General features: G+C 46.8%; 1 protein-coding gene across 1 annotated transcript in view; it reads left to right on the top strand.

Moving 5' to 3' along the window:
* CPM (carboxypeptidase M) overlaps positions 1-14,894 on the top strand; it is a 98,036-nt gene that overhangs the window by 40,096 nt on the left and 43,046 nt on the right. Inside the window, exon 3 of the mRNA XM_021091972.2 lies at positions 9,612-9,709. Within this exon, the coding sequence (XP_020947631.1) occupies positions 9,612-9,709 (98 nt within the window). The remainder of the gene's footprint in view (positions 1-9,611; positions 9,710-14,894) is intronic.

The following is a 14,894-nucleotide window of genomic DNA, read 5'->3' as shown; positions in this document are numbered from 1 at the left end:
AGACAAGGCTCAGATCTGGCGTGGCTGTGGCAGTGGCGTAGGTCAGTGACTGCAGCTCCGATTCAACCCCTAGCCTGGGAACCTTCACAGGCTGCGGGTACGGCCCTAAAAAGAAAAAAAAAAAAAAAAAAAGAAGAAGAAGAAGAAACAATCAACCAGTATATTTTTCAGTGGCAAATCTTGTGATGCCATCTTATAGGAAGATTTTTAAAAAGGAGAAATCCAGAAAGCCAGAGTAGTATGGGGAACCTTTTTGAAGTTGAATGCATAGGATTTGAAAGGACAGAAAACTCAGTGATGCATTTTAGGCTGAGGCCAATGCAAGCAAAGATGAGGTTAAGTCTGGGGTGCAGAGAGGAGTGTGATGCCAGTGGGAGCAGTGGGTCCTAGGGCTGGGGGTTCAGGTGGTGGAGGACCGAGAATGCCAGGGAAGGAATCTGGGTCAGATGTGCCAGCATTCACCAAGAAGGCAGCCTTGGAGATCACCGATAACCTTGGAAATGCTGCTGTAGGTCTTCACTGAACACCTGCCATCCCCCAGGCACTGTTAGGTGCTTAGAGTGTGAGAGTGAACAAAACAGGCAAATGGAACAAAACGGTAAACACACAGGAAATGCTCTCGTGTGGTACGTTCTGGTTGAGACAGACATCACACAAGTAAACAATTAAACCTTAAATCTTAGCGCAGCAGGTTAAGGATCCGATGTTGTCATTGCCGCAGCTCAGTCGATGCTCTGGCTCGGGTTCGATCCCTGGCCCAGGAACTTCCACGTGCCTTGGGTGTGGCAAAAAAAAAACAAAAAAACAAAAAACCTTTAAATGTCAAAGAGGGGGAAATGTGTGAAGAAAAGTTATATAGGACTTGATGACAAGCGTGTGTGTGGTAATGCTGGTGCAGCCGGAGGGTGCAGTGGGGAGGATAAAGACTGTGAAAGTGAGGTGCTCCTGGTAGCCAGCACCACCCCCTCAGTAGCAGGATCAGCACCCCCAACTGATGGAAGCTTCTTTATCCAGGCTCGCCCCATCAGTGTATAAAGCCAGGAATGATGGGTCTAAAGAAGGTGGCCTACGGAGTTCCCGTCGTGGCTCAGTGGTTAACGAATCCGACTAGGAACCAGGAGGTTTCGGGTTCCATCCCTGGCCTTGCTCAGTGGATTAAGGATCCAGCATTGCCATGGGCTGTGGTGTAGGTTGCAGATGCAGCTCGGATCCTGTGTTGCTGTGGCTCTGGCATAGGCCGGCGGCTGCAGCTCCAATTGGACCCTAGCCTGGGAACCTCCATAGGCCGTAGAAGCGGCCCTAGAAATGGCAGAAAGACAAAAAAAAATAAAAATAAAGACGGTGGTGTTCAGGAGCTACTGCTGGCAGACCAGTTGGAAAAGCGCAGATGGACGTGTTTCCCAGATCCAGGACGTGAAAGTTCGACACCCAGGCTGAAGCCCTCATGACCACTAAGTCCCTCAGCCTCCTCTGGGCCCAGGCTCCCCCTCCCTCAGCAGGGAGCCCCACCCAGGACCCCACCCCGAGACCTCTGTGCAGTGGGACATTCAGCATCAAACACCTGCCCATCTGTCCTGGGCTGCCTCCCTCGTCCCCTCCACCCCTACATCAAGCTGAGCCATTAAACTCTGGGCAGAAGACTAGAATTACCTGAGGCCAAAGAAGCCCAGCCCACCACTGCCTCCAGGAAGAGCAGAGCAGTGGCTCTCCTCACAGTAGCAGCAGGATCCTGGATACTGGGTCCCTTCTGAACCCCCAGACCTCCTCTTGACAAGTTCCTCTGTTTATGGACAAAGTCAGGAATTCCAAGCCCACTTGCCAGCAAATGGCAGGTAAGCTTCTTGGGGATCCCCTGGCTCACTTGAGGGGAATCATTGCACCCATTTGAGTAGGGGTCCTCAGCTTCCCACGTACAGACAGAACCAGACAGACTCAGCCTGCACGATGGCTGGCCAGACCCCTTGAGCTGGTCCAGAAGCCACGGTGAAGGCCGGACCGTTTGCCATGATGGGAAGGGAGTGTGTCTGAATTTTGCATCCCAGAGACAGGCTATATATGGAACAGATGGGTTTTGTCCACTTCTTTCCTGATGCTGCTCCATCCAGCCTAGCTTTTCAGCCTAGTTTTTGTTGACTGGTAGCCAAACTCATTGCAAGGCAAACACCTAGCAGACAGATCTCTGAAGTACAGCCAAGCCCAGGTTCCACAACACTGGGGCAAAGTCACTACAGCTTGCCTGTTGTCCTTGAACAGAGAGCAGTGTGGGGACAGACTGGTATACCAGGTTGCAAACCAGTTGAGATTTGCATACCGAAGCGAGGGAATGGCAGCTTTGACGTCTCAAACCATCCTCAGAGGGTCCTCTCAATCTCTGCCTTCCATTTCCTATTCTTCTGAGGGGAGCAAGAGAAAAATCTCAACACCAGAAATGCCACATGGCACACTTGGGGCCCAAGTTCCTGTTTCTTTGATCTTTTCCATCATTTGAGTGGCTGGAGCAGGGCAGCGTCATGGTTAAGGGGAGAGTGGACTCTGGATAGGCTACCCAGTTCCATCCCTTGAAACTGTGGTCCTCAGACTTGAGCTCCTGGAGAGCTCATTCGGCCACAGACAGCTGGTCCTCACATCCAGAGTCCCTGCCTCAGAACCTAAGGGGTGGAGCCTGAGAATGTACGTGTCTAACACGTTCCCAGGTGATGCTGCTGGTGCCGGTCCTGGGACCACACGTTGAGAACCGCTGCCTCACGAGCTTCCCAAAGATGTTGCATCCACTTGTGTGAAAGGATAATATTTGGACCTCCCACTTACAGTTGTCAGGGATGACTGAAGATACATAGGATGCTACGAGCTGTGACTAATACTACCGTGCAAGCAAGAGCCAGTGTGGAAACTTTCATCCCTCTTCTGTTTGCTGCTGTTTGTGTCTGTTTGGGTTTTTGTCATGAGCTACTTAGTGGGAATCTCTTTCTCCACTTCCAAGCCTGAGGATATACGACTTCGGAGGCTGAGGCTTTAACCTGCCTGCAGTCACGTGCTAGTTTCCATTCTTCTGGGGACTTTATTTGATGCAGGGCTTTGCGTGCCATGTGGCAGGATCTTTGTGTGTGTGCTCGTGGGAACGTGCAGAAGTGAGATTGAAGGTTTGGTGTCAGGTCTCTGGCTGCTTCTCAGGGAAGACAGGAGAAACTCAGCAGCCTTATGACAGCCTTGCTAGTCGAGCCCATATTCTCACGTATGTACGAGTATGTAAACTCAGTGTGTGGAGCAAGCTGTCCCAAGCTTTGACTTAGGTCAGAGGGTAATTGTAAGGACACGGAGAAGTATGCAAGTCTGGGAAACAACTGATCCATCACCCTGGAGACCAGAACCTCGTGGGTGGGACCGTGCATACAACAGGCCTCATCATCACTGCAGCTGTGCTCCTGGGACCCAGCCACCCACGCAGGGTCTCAGCTTCACTCTGGGCATGTCCTGCTGAAACCTGAGAGTAGAGAGACTCTGATGGCTTGTGACATCAGGAAAGTCCTTGTGGTTCAGGTGTCTTTTTCTGGCAGCAGCCTGGAACTGGCTCCAGGTGTAAACAGTGGTGGTACCAATGCTGAAAGAACCTCGGGAACTTTCCCCTGGGGTAGGGTTTGCCCTGGCCTGTCTAGTACTTTTCAGGGAGACTGAGGCAGCCTGGAGTCATCAGAAAAACACAGATTTTTGGAATCAGACAGACCTGGGTTTGAACCCTGTTTCTGCCCCTTAAATCAGTTTCCTTAACAGTGAGTTATGACGATCACCTGCCACCTAGAGGCCTTGTCAAGATCAAGTATTATAAAGGGCATAGCAGAGTGCCCTGTATATAGTATCTGATAAGATATAGTAACTTAATAAATGATAAATTTTGGTATTTTTTTTTGTTTGTTTTGTCTTTTTAGGGCCACACCCATGGCATATGGAAGCTCCCAGGCTAGGGGTCAAATCGGAGCTATAGCTGCCAGCCTATACCACAGCTATGGCAACTAGGGGTTCTGGCTGCTTCTCGACCTACACTGTAGCTCAGCGCAATGCCAGACCCTTTAGTCCACTGAGCAAGGCCAGGGATCAAACCACTTCTTCAGGGATCCTAGTCGGTTTTGTTGTCGCTGAGCCACAAAGAACTCCTGTTACTTTTGTTTTTGTTTTTTGTTTTCTTGCTTTTTAGGGCCGCACCCGTGGCATATGGAGGTTCCCAGTTGAGGGGTCGAATCAGAGCTACAGCTGCCGGTCTACACCACAGTCACAGCAACATGAGATCCAAGCCTTGTCTGTGACCTACACTACAGCTCATGGCAACATCGGATCCCTGACCCACTGAGCGAGGCCAGGGGTGGAACCTGCATCCTCATGGATTCTAGTGGGATTCGTTTCCGCTGAGCCACAATGGGAACCCTTATTTTTTAAAAACCTGGAAATATTGAAAAATAGAAAAAAAAAAAAAACTTGGTTTTATCACCCCGTCCCTTAGCCCCTTATCACTGACAATGTGCCATTTTCAATTCTCATAGGGACTCATCCATTATTTCACTTGAGGCTTTGTATGCTACGGAGCTATTTCCTTCTATGGTATGTTTTTAAAGAACATATAATTTTGCATCCTGACTTCTTTCACATGATAAAATACTTTTTGGCCCACCCAGGCCAGGAATTAAACCCAAGCCACAGCTGTGACAACAGGAGATGCTTAACCCACTGAGCCAACAGGGAACTTCACTAAAATATTTTTATATTATAAAATCTATACATAATTTTAGTGGACATGCTGTAATTTACATAAAATTTCCTACGGTCAGACACCTGACAGTAGAGTAATGGTTGGCTACATGATACTGCATTCGTATAATAAAATATCAAGCAGCTGTTTTAAAAGATACAGTCAAACTGCATTTTTTTTTTTTGTCTTTCTAGGGCCACACCTGTGCCACATGGAGGTTCCCAGGCTAGGGGTTGAATCAGAGCTGTAGCCACTGGCTTACACCACAGCCACAGCCATCAGGGACCCGCATTGCGTCTGCGACCTACACCACAGCTCACGGCAGTGCTGGATCCTTAACTCGCTGAGCGAGGCCGGGGATCAAACCTGCGTCCTCATGGATACTAGTCAGATTTGTCTCTGCTGAGCCACAATGGGAACTCCGCATTTGTTAATACAGAAACATGTTCATGATTATATGTAAAATGAGATGGTTTCGCCTCAAGATGGACTGCCTCAGTCTCAGCAGCTTCCAAACTTCAGTGGCCTCAGACTCACCAAGGGAGCCTGCTAAGTGCAGCTTTCAGGCTCCTTCCCTAGAGTCTGATTTAGGAGACGGGCTCCAGGATTGGCATTGTTCCCAGGTTCCAGGTGATTCTGATGTGGGAATGACAGTCCTCTCATTTCTACCTGTTGATGCTGCACTTTATTTTCCAAGCTCTCCTCCTTCCTCCTGAACACCTGCAGTGTCTCGTTGTCAGTTTGCTTGCTTTGTGAATCTTTGTGAAGGCTTCTAAATTGTAAGACTTCCCCTGGTCCTGCCAGCAAACCCAGCTGGGCACCATGTCACATCCCGGGGCTCTACATCAAGCCCCGAGTGAGTTTCTGGATATAGAGGGTGAAAACTTTGGAAGCTAGGGTTTGTTCATTTGGTAGGAGAGAGTGGCTGAGAATTTCAGAACTCTAAGGCACCCCCTGGTATTAGCAGGAACTTTAGGGAATAAAGGTAGCTTGCCCAACCTTGGTAGGGAAAAAAAAAAACTTGTTTAAATTACCCTTAGCTTGGCAATCAAGCTGTGCAAAGTCAACAGTTTGTCCTTTGTGCCTTTATTCTGGTCTAAGCCAGAGATCTCCAGTGTTTGTTGGAGAGTCTGGTTAAAAGCCTTCAAGAGGCTTGTCGTTCCAAAGGCATTGGGTGACTCCGGGTTTACTGGCTGGTTTTCATTCTCAGACCTTGTGCCATGAAGGTTATTTAAGGTAAGTTTCTCATCTTGCAGGTCACTTAGGGGCCATTCATGCTAAAATTGAGATTGAGTTACCACCCAGGTACCTCTTCACTTAGGTTTTATTGGTTTGCGTTTCTTCCCTCCTTAAAATAGTATTGGATACCCTATCAAGTCAGGATTTTTGTTGTCTTGCACTATCCTTTATATTACAGGTCAGCTATTGCACATAGAGAGTCAGAAATACACCAATCAGGAGTTCCTGTCATGGCTAAGGGGAAACAAATCTGACCAGTAACCATGAGGTTGTGGGTTTGATCCCTGGCCTCGCTCAGTGGGTTAGGGCTCCAGCTCCCGCATTGCTGTGAGCTGTGATGTAGGTCACAGACTTGGCTCGGATCCCACGTTGCTGTGGCTGAGGTGTAGGCCAGCAGCTGTAGCTCTGAGTGGACCCCTAGCTGGGAACCTCCATATGCCTCAGTTGAGGCCCTAAAAAAAGAAAGAAATAGAAATAGAACAGTCAGTAAACATAAGGAATATTTTCCTTGCCTGTGAAGGGACTAGACCATAGTCTGTACCAATCTGTGGTTCGTCTCGCTTTAAAAGCACTAAGAGCTATGGAAAAGAATTCCCCAGAAGGGGAGTTCCCGTCGTGGCGCAGTGGTTAACGAATCCGACTAGGAACCATGAGGTTGCGGGTTCGGTCCCTGCCCTTGCTCAGTGGGTTAACGATCCGGCGTTGCCATGAGCTGTGGTGTAGTTTGCAGATGGGGCTCAGATCCCGCGTTGCTGTGGCTCTGGCGTAGGCCGGTGGCTACAGCTCCAATTCAACCCCTAGCCTGGGAACCTCCATATGCCGCGGGAGCGGCCCAAGAAATAGCAACAATAACAACAACAACAAAAAGAAAAAAGACAAAAAAAAAAAAGAATTCCCCAGAAGGAAGCCTAAAAAGCCAAGTTTAATAGAAAAAATCTCAGCAAAAGCTCTTTCTGGCTTCACATGAAAATGTTAATTAGGTAGAAGTGAAGCCCCAGATGACCTGGGCATTGGTACTATTCAGGAAGGGAAGGTTTTGGCTAATGAAGTGGTTCTGGCGGGAAATCACCAGATGGACTGTCCGTGTCCACATGGCTGCTCGAAATCATTCTCAAAACCCTATTCAGAAGTCGGCTCTAGGAGTTCCTGTCGTGACTCAGTGGCTAACGAATCCGACTAGGAACCATGAGGTTGCACGTTCGATCCCTGGCCTCACTCAGTGGGTTAAGGATCCGGTGTTGCCATGAGCTGTGGTGTAGGTCAAAGACTCGGCTTGAATCCCAAATTGCTGCGGCTCTGGCATAGACCGGTGGCTACAGCTCCAATTAGACCCCTAGCCTGAGAACCTCCATATGGCGTGGGAGCGGCCCTAGAAAAGACAAAAGGACAAAAAAAAAAAAAAAATCAGCTCTAAAACCCTACATCTGTAAAGCTTTACATGATCCCCTCCTTGGAAAAGATTAACCATGTCTTCTTTTATTCTACAGCCACAGCAGGACTTTATACACATCCTGCAATCGTGTATGTCACAGTCTAGGGTAATGGCATGTTTGCACGCTGCTTTTCTCTGCTAGATCAGAAACTGGCTGGGTGTAGAGAGTGAGACTTAACTGTAGGATTTAATTGCCTGGTTACATACGGAGATACAATGCGACTAAGTAAATGGATGTGGGGCTGGATGAGTGAAATGAGCCTTCTGCACTGAACAGGTGGCATCAATCAGATAACCTGCCTTTGGCGGTGTTTTCTGAGAATTTCTGCAGTTAGTAAATTGAAAGCATTGCCCCATCAAGATGAATTGCCCTCTAATTGTTGTAATAAATTAAGAATAAGTGGTGAGGAGTTCCCGCCATGGCACAGTGGTTAATGAGCCCGACTAGGAACCATGAGGTTGTAGGTTCGATCCCTGGCCTCGCTCAGTGGGCTAAGGATCCGGCGTTGCCGTGAGCTGTGCTGTAGGTCGCAGACATGGCTCGGATCCTGCGTTGCTGTGGCTCTGGCGTAAGCCGGTGGCTACAGCTCCAATTAGACCCCTAGCCTGGGAATCTCCATACACCATGGGTGCGGCCGTATAAAAAGACAAAAAAAAAAAGAATAAGTGGTGAATAAGACAGATCCAGTATCTGCTTCTCCTTAGATTCCTATGGCAACCGAGAATTCTCCAGTCTGTGGGAGTTCTAGATTGAAGGAACTACACCTGAAATTCTGCAGAAACCTGCTCCACTGTTAGCCCACAAGCCTCTGTTAAATTCCTTTCCTGGGTTCTTAAATTCCACAGAAGGCTTTGTATCTAGATATGTGAACTTTGTTATCTAGGTGATAGATAGCAAACAGCCATTTCCCCAATCTCTAATTTTGAAGTGTTTGTACTAAAAGAGCCAGATGATTTTAGAATCGAAAGGAACCTCTTCATTTTACTGATTAGGAAACCAAGCTTCTCGAGAGACGGGCAGTCTTCACGAGTGGCAAGAGCCCTAGAATTGGGGTCAGTTAGGCCAGGACTCGGGTCTTAGCTGTGGAGCTTGAATCACAGCCTCTTACTGGCTGTGTGATCACAAGCAGTTCACTGCATATTTTTTGAAGATCGATGTTTTCATTTGTAAAGTCTGGTTAAAAATCCATCTCACTGGGTCAGAACGAGGGAATGCCTGAGATAGTGTGCACCAGAGATGCAGCTGTAACATCTGCCCAGGGCAGATCTTGCGTGATCTTTTGTTCCTGCCCTTCCTTGTCCAAATCACACCACCTATGGCAGTGCCAAGACTTGGAAGTTTTCCTTGAGGCATTATTAGGACGGAAGTTGGTTCCCAGTTTATAGGATGGGACTCTGGATCACCAAGGGGCACTTCCTTGCCGAGAGGCTGGGTTACAGGAACTTTTGGATATGACGAGATTCACTTTAAAAACGATCTCCCTTCTGAGTTCCGTGTTTTCTTGCTGTTGCTTTTTTCATGTCCTTCCTCTGGGAGTTACAGCATCCTCCTGCTCAACCATCTTTTTGACTTTGTATAATTGTGGGAATGAGCAAGATCACTTCTCTAAAGCACCAGCAACGCAGAGCAAACCATATAATCATTTTAGAAAAATTAAATCTAGGTAGCCTTAATAAATCTTGACTTTTAAAAAGTCACATTTCTGGAGTTCCCTTTGTGGCTCAGCGGTTACAAACCCGACTAGTATCCATGAAGACGGGGGTTCGATCCCTGGCCTCGATCAGTGGATTAAGGATCCAGTGTTGCTGTGAGCTGTGGTGTAGGTCACAGACACGGCTCGGATCCCACGTTGCTGTGGCTGGGGTGTAGGCCGGCAGCTATAGCTCTGATTCGACCCCTAGCCTGGGAACTTCTGAATGCCGTGGGTGTGGCCCTCAAAAGACAAAAATAAATAAATAAATAAATAAAAAGTCACATTCTAGAACGAGAAAAATATTTGTGCTCATTGCAAGGGATTTAGCTGGCAATAAGCTAAAAGTGTTTTCAGCATATAGTCCTATAAGCTAAGGTTGTTGTGAAGCATTCATTGATCAAGTGGGAGAAGCAGCAGCGTTTGTTCACTGTTCTCATTCTCTTCTCCCAGAGTTGACTTGTCATTTTAAAAGACGACTCATTTCTCCATCCTTTTCTTCCCTGTAAAGGCAGAAACCTGTGGGTTCTCATCGTGGGGCACTCTCCAAAGGAACACAGAATTGGGATTCCAGAATTCAAATACGTGGCGAATATGCATGGAGATGAGGTATGTATGGGGCTCAAATAGCTGACCTGTCACCAGAGGTCCCTTGTGCTCTGTAAATGCTAATGAAGCAGCAGGCATTGTAGCAAAGAGTCAAGGAAGGGCTGCCTGTGGGGTCCCCGGAGAAAACTAAAGGAACAGGTTCCAAAACCATTCTAGCCCCTTGGTTTACCCAGTGCCCTGTGCTGGAAATCCCGAGCTTTTCCAGTTTGGGAGCTGGAAGTACAACAGTGCCCAAGCTCTGAACTGCTGGCCAAGTCCTCGAACTCCTGCCTGGCTTAGTTTCCCCACCTCCGGGTCAGCATCAAGGTGAACCAGTAGAGGAACTATATTATATTTGAAGGCAAAGCAATCTAGAAGATTCCCAACCAGCTATCCAAACTCTTAATAGTTGGCTTTTTGAATGCCTTGATCACTTAGTCTTAATCTAATATGCGACGTTTTCAATGCTTAAGTTTAGACCATTGATCTTAGGGCTTTGTCCTCCCCACCATTCACAAACCCTTAAATTCTGTCATAATATCTTGCCTTAGAGTTCCCTGGTGGATCAGCGGGTTAAGGATCTAGCATTATCATTGCTGTGGCTCTGGTTACTGCTATGATGAGGGTCGATCCCTGGCCTGGGGAATTTCACATGACATGGGCACTGCCAAAAAATACACACACATACACATAGGTTTATATCTTGCCTCTTTTCCAGCTTATCAGGGATCAACTCTATTTTTTTGTTTTCTGTTATTGATTTTATATTTTGCAAAATACCCTTTTACCACTCCTTGCCCAGCCATTCTCACTGGGCATTTGAAGATGCTCCCCTCCATTTCTCACCTCACTTCTGCAGAGTATTTTGAGAATATGATAACTGCAGGATTTTCTGTCCCCCAGGACTCCACACACCTGGGGAATCCAGTGAGAGGGAAAGATGGTCCCCAATCTTCATGGTAAAGAAAATTGACATAGGAATAAGTGTCACACCTTGTAAAACACATTTAACATTAAGGAACACCAAAGATTATGTATATTTCTGTAAGTGTAACCTGCCGACTTGTTGTAACACTTCTGAATCTCTAAGATTGAGAGAGGCAAGTCTCTTCTCCAAGTCCATGATTTTCTTTCCTGTGGAAAGTTTCATTTGTGCCATATATTAGATTCCAAATATAAGTGATATCATATGGTATTTGTCTTTCTCTTTCTGACTTACTTCACTCAGTATGAGAGTCTCTAGTTCCATCCGTGTTGCTGCAAATGGCATTATTTTGTTCTTTTTTATGGCTGAGTAGTATTCCATTGTGTATATATACCAAATCTTCCTAATCCTACCACCTATCGATGGACGTTTGGGTTGATTCCATGTCTTGGCTATTGTGAATAGTGCTGCAATGAACATGTGGCTTGGAGAATAGACTTGTGGTTGCCAGGGGGTAGGGGGAGGAATGGGATGGACTGGGAGCTTGGAGTTAATAGATGTAGACTATTGCCTTTGGAATGGATTAGCAATGAGATCCTGCTGTGTAGCATTGGGAACTATGTCTTGTCACTTATGATGGAACATGATAATGTGAGAAAAAAGAGCATATACATGTATGTGTAACTGGGTCACCAAGCTGTGCAGTAGAAAAAAAAATAAATAAAAGGTTAAAAAAAAAAAAAAAAAAAGAAAAGAAAAAAGAGTGAGAGAGGAATGCACTACTCAGATGCTGGGCTTCTTGTCCTGGCTTAACCCTCCCCGAACTTGGACTGTAGAGGAACAGGCTCCACCCAGCATCTCACATCACACGCTGCCCTTCCCAGGCAGGCTGCTCAACCTGTCCGGCTAAGCCAGGGGACTTGTCACTAGAGCTCATGCAAACACTTGCCTCTAAGAGTGGTTGGTCTTTGAACTTGATCTGTTTGGGTGGGTGGAAGTTCAGTGCTCCAGTTACTTTTTTGAGCATAATGGGCTGTGCTCAAAAAGGCTTGATATACCAGGAGTCTTTTGCCCTTTTGCTATCTAGTCAATTAATCAAGGTCCCATGGAATCCCTTTTTTCTTTTTTTTTTCTTTCTTTCTTTTTTTTTTTTTTTTTTTTTTTTTTTGCTTTTTAGGACCACACCCACAATATGGAAGCTCCCAGGCTAGGGTTGAATTGGAGCTACAGCTGCCAGCCTACCCCACAGCCACAGCTATGCAGGATCCAAGCCTAGTCTGTGAACCTACACCACAGCTCAGGCAACGCCGGATCCTTAACCCACTGAGCAAGGCCAGGGATCGAACCTGAATCCTCAGGGAAACTAGTCGGGCTCATTAAGGCTGCACCACAACAGGAACTCCTGGTGGAATCCATTTTTAATGAGAGGCTTGCATCGCTCATTGACTCCAGCAGTTTGTTTATTGAATTCCTGACATTTCAGAGGTTGCAACCTGCTGCTCAGAAGTTAATCCTCTGAGCTGAGACTTCCAAAGATAAGCCAGAGTCCTTCCCCTCACCATCCCTGAATTTGCTCGCACTTTCCCAAATTTCTGACGATCTTGCCCTCCAGGCGGTAAATGTATCCCATCAAGTCAGGGCTCTCTAGTTCACTTTGATTCTTTGGGGACGGCTAAGGACTGAGATTATGTGGGGGAGAAAGTCCCAGTATGTCTTGGGAGTGAGGATCTGAAGTCCTGTTTTCCCCTGTCCCAGCTGGTAGCAGTGTCTGGGGGCCATTGAGAAGCTTATTTTCCCGAATATGAGGTCTTATACATTCTGCCCTCCTCGTGCCGCCAAGAGCTGGGAGGTCATGGCTTAACCCAGGAGCAAGAGGGTCACTTGGATCAGAGGGTCCAACCACCTTGCTCATCCTTCTCTCAGACCTTTTGAAGTTGAAAGAGCATTTCCAAGAACCCACTATTAAAAAGCAACAGCAGAGTTCTCATCGTGGCGCAGCAGAAGTGAATCCGACTAGGAACCGTGAAATTGCAGGTTCGATCCCTGGCCTCGCTCAGTGGGTTAAGGATCCGGCATTGCGGTGAGCTGTGGTGTTGGTCACAGACGTGGCTCGGATCTAGCATTGCTGTGACTGTGGTATAGGCCGACAGCTACAGCTCCGATTAGACCCCTAGCCTAGGAACTTCCGTATGCTGAGGGTGTGGCCCTAAAAGGCAAAAAAGCAAAAAATAGATAAATAAACAACAGTATAATCATGGTATGAAAGAAAAAAAAAAGGCAACATGGCTAACATTTGGGACAGTGGTTCTGAACCTTCTTTGGATGGATTCCTTGCTACTCTGGCACTAACTTTGAATGTTGACCTCAGGGTCCCTGCCCCTTCTAGGAGTTTGTGGACCTCCTGTGGAGAAGCCCAATGGGGTTCCTATTGCACTGAGAAGCATAGCACACAGAATTGACCACAGTATTTTTAAATGCTTCTTCTTTTCCCTGGACCCCACCTCAGAGCGTGTGTGTGTGTCCCACACTTAACCTCCTGGCCCCACAGGAAGACCCAGTTCTGTTGATCACACCTCCCATTTTCCTCCATAAACGTTCCCCTTAGTTCATTACACCTTCTTTTAGAATCAGGTCTTTGTTAAATGAAAAATAATCTGTTATTATTAGGAAATCAACCTATGGACATCTCAGAAGTACAGATGAACAAAAAAAGAAAACATTGTATATGACTTTCTACAAATCAGGACTGTCGATTCCTTATCATTATCCTTCCAGATTTTTTTTTTCTTTTTTGCTTTTTATGGCAGCAGGTGCAGCATATGGAAGTTCCCAGGCGAGGGGTCGAATTGGAGCTACAGCTGCCAGCCTACACCACAGCCACAGCCATGCCAGATCCAAGCTGCATCCATAACCTACTCCACAGATCACAGCAGATCACCCACTGAGCAAAGCCAGGGATCAAACCTGCATCCTCACGGATACTAGTCGGGTTCATTACTGCTGAGCCATGACAGGAACTCCCTGTAACAGTTTTAATGAATATGAACTACACTTTCATGTCAGTAAATGTTTATCCTATCTTTACCTTATATCCCATGTTCTGCCTTCTCCAGTTTCCTCAAAATGTTCCCCAAATTGTCCAAGTAGGATCCTGTCCAAATTCATGCCTTGTATGTGGTGCATATACTCCTTGAATCTCTCTCTTTTGTGTGTGGTTCTATAGCTTTGACAGTCAGCAGTTAGTTCTCATCCACACTAACTGTAGCTTTTGGAAAGTTGTGGCAAGTACACAGGAAACCATCACACAGGGCTTGTTTGGTGAACCTTCATCTTCATCTTGTTCCTTATAATGTCATTGAACTTGTGCCTCTCGTCCCTCTATGTACTTCAAACTAGAAGTTAGAGCTAAAGGTTTGTGGGGTTCAGGTGAAACAGTTTTGGCTACTAGACATCTCCCGAATTTCGAAGATGAGTGACTTTGGCTGATGCAGAGTGTTCAGGCTAATTAACCCGCTACCCTCAGGAATGCATACAGCACATGGAGGGTAGCCAGCTCAACTTAAAATAGCCCACATGCAGGTGAGAATTGTTACAAAAGAAGAGACATCAAACCTCTCTGGTTTTGGAGTTCCTGTTGTGGCTCAGTGGGTTAAGAACCCAAAATGTCTACAAGGATGTGGGTTCAATCCCTGACCCCACTCAGTGGGTTAATGATCTGATGTTGCTGTGAGCTGTGGTGTAGGTCACAGACATGGCTTGGATCTGGTATTGCTGTGACTGTAGCGTTGGCCAGCAGCTGCGATTTCAATTCGACCTCTAGCCTGGGAACTTCCATGTGCTGCACGTGTGGCCCTAAAAATCAAAAAAAAAAAAAAAAAAAAAAAAAAGGCTCTGGTTTTGCACGATCTCTTTGTCCTCAGTCACGTGCCATGAGCTCACATCCTTGTGATGCTGCATCAATCAGGCTGGCAAGTTCCCCTCTGTACGATGTTCAACAAGAAAAGAATAGCAGCAGCCAACATTCATTGAGCATGGATGGCACTAAGCACTCTGTGGGCAACCCTGCTTTTGCTCACTTTGCAGAAGGCATGTTTGTTAGCGCATTTTACTAAGGGGAATCCAGGGACCTGTTTGGTCCTCGGGATCTACACCAGAGCCTGAGCACCAAGCCCTCCCCAGCTGAGCTCTGTCTCCTTGACCCTCTGTACTGCCTTTGCAACATTTTGTTATTAGTGTTTCCCTTTCTATATGTAGATCTATGACCTACCTCAAATTCATTCT

This window comes from Sus scrofa, chromosome 5, assembly GCF_054392235.1.
Source record: "Sus scrofa isolate SSC_HxYL_T2T_F1_AM1 chromosome 5, Sscrofa_HxYL_maternal_Yorkshire_Landrace_v2.0, whole genome shotgun sequence".
NCBI lineage: Eukaryota > Metazoa > Chordata > Mammalia > Artiodactyla > Suidae > Sus > Sus scrofa.
Note: the sequence above shows the minus strand (reverse complement) of the source record. Positions and strands in the feature narration are given on the sequence as shown.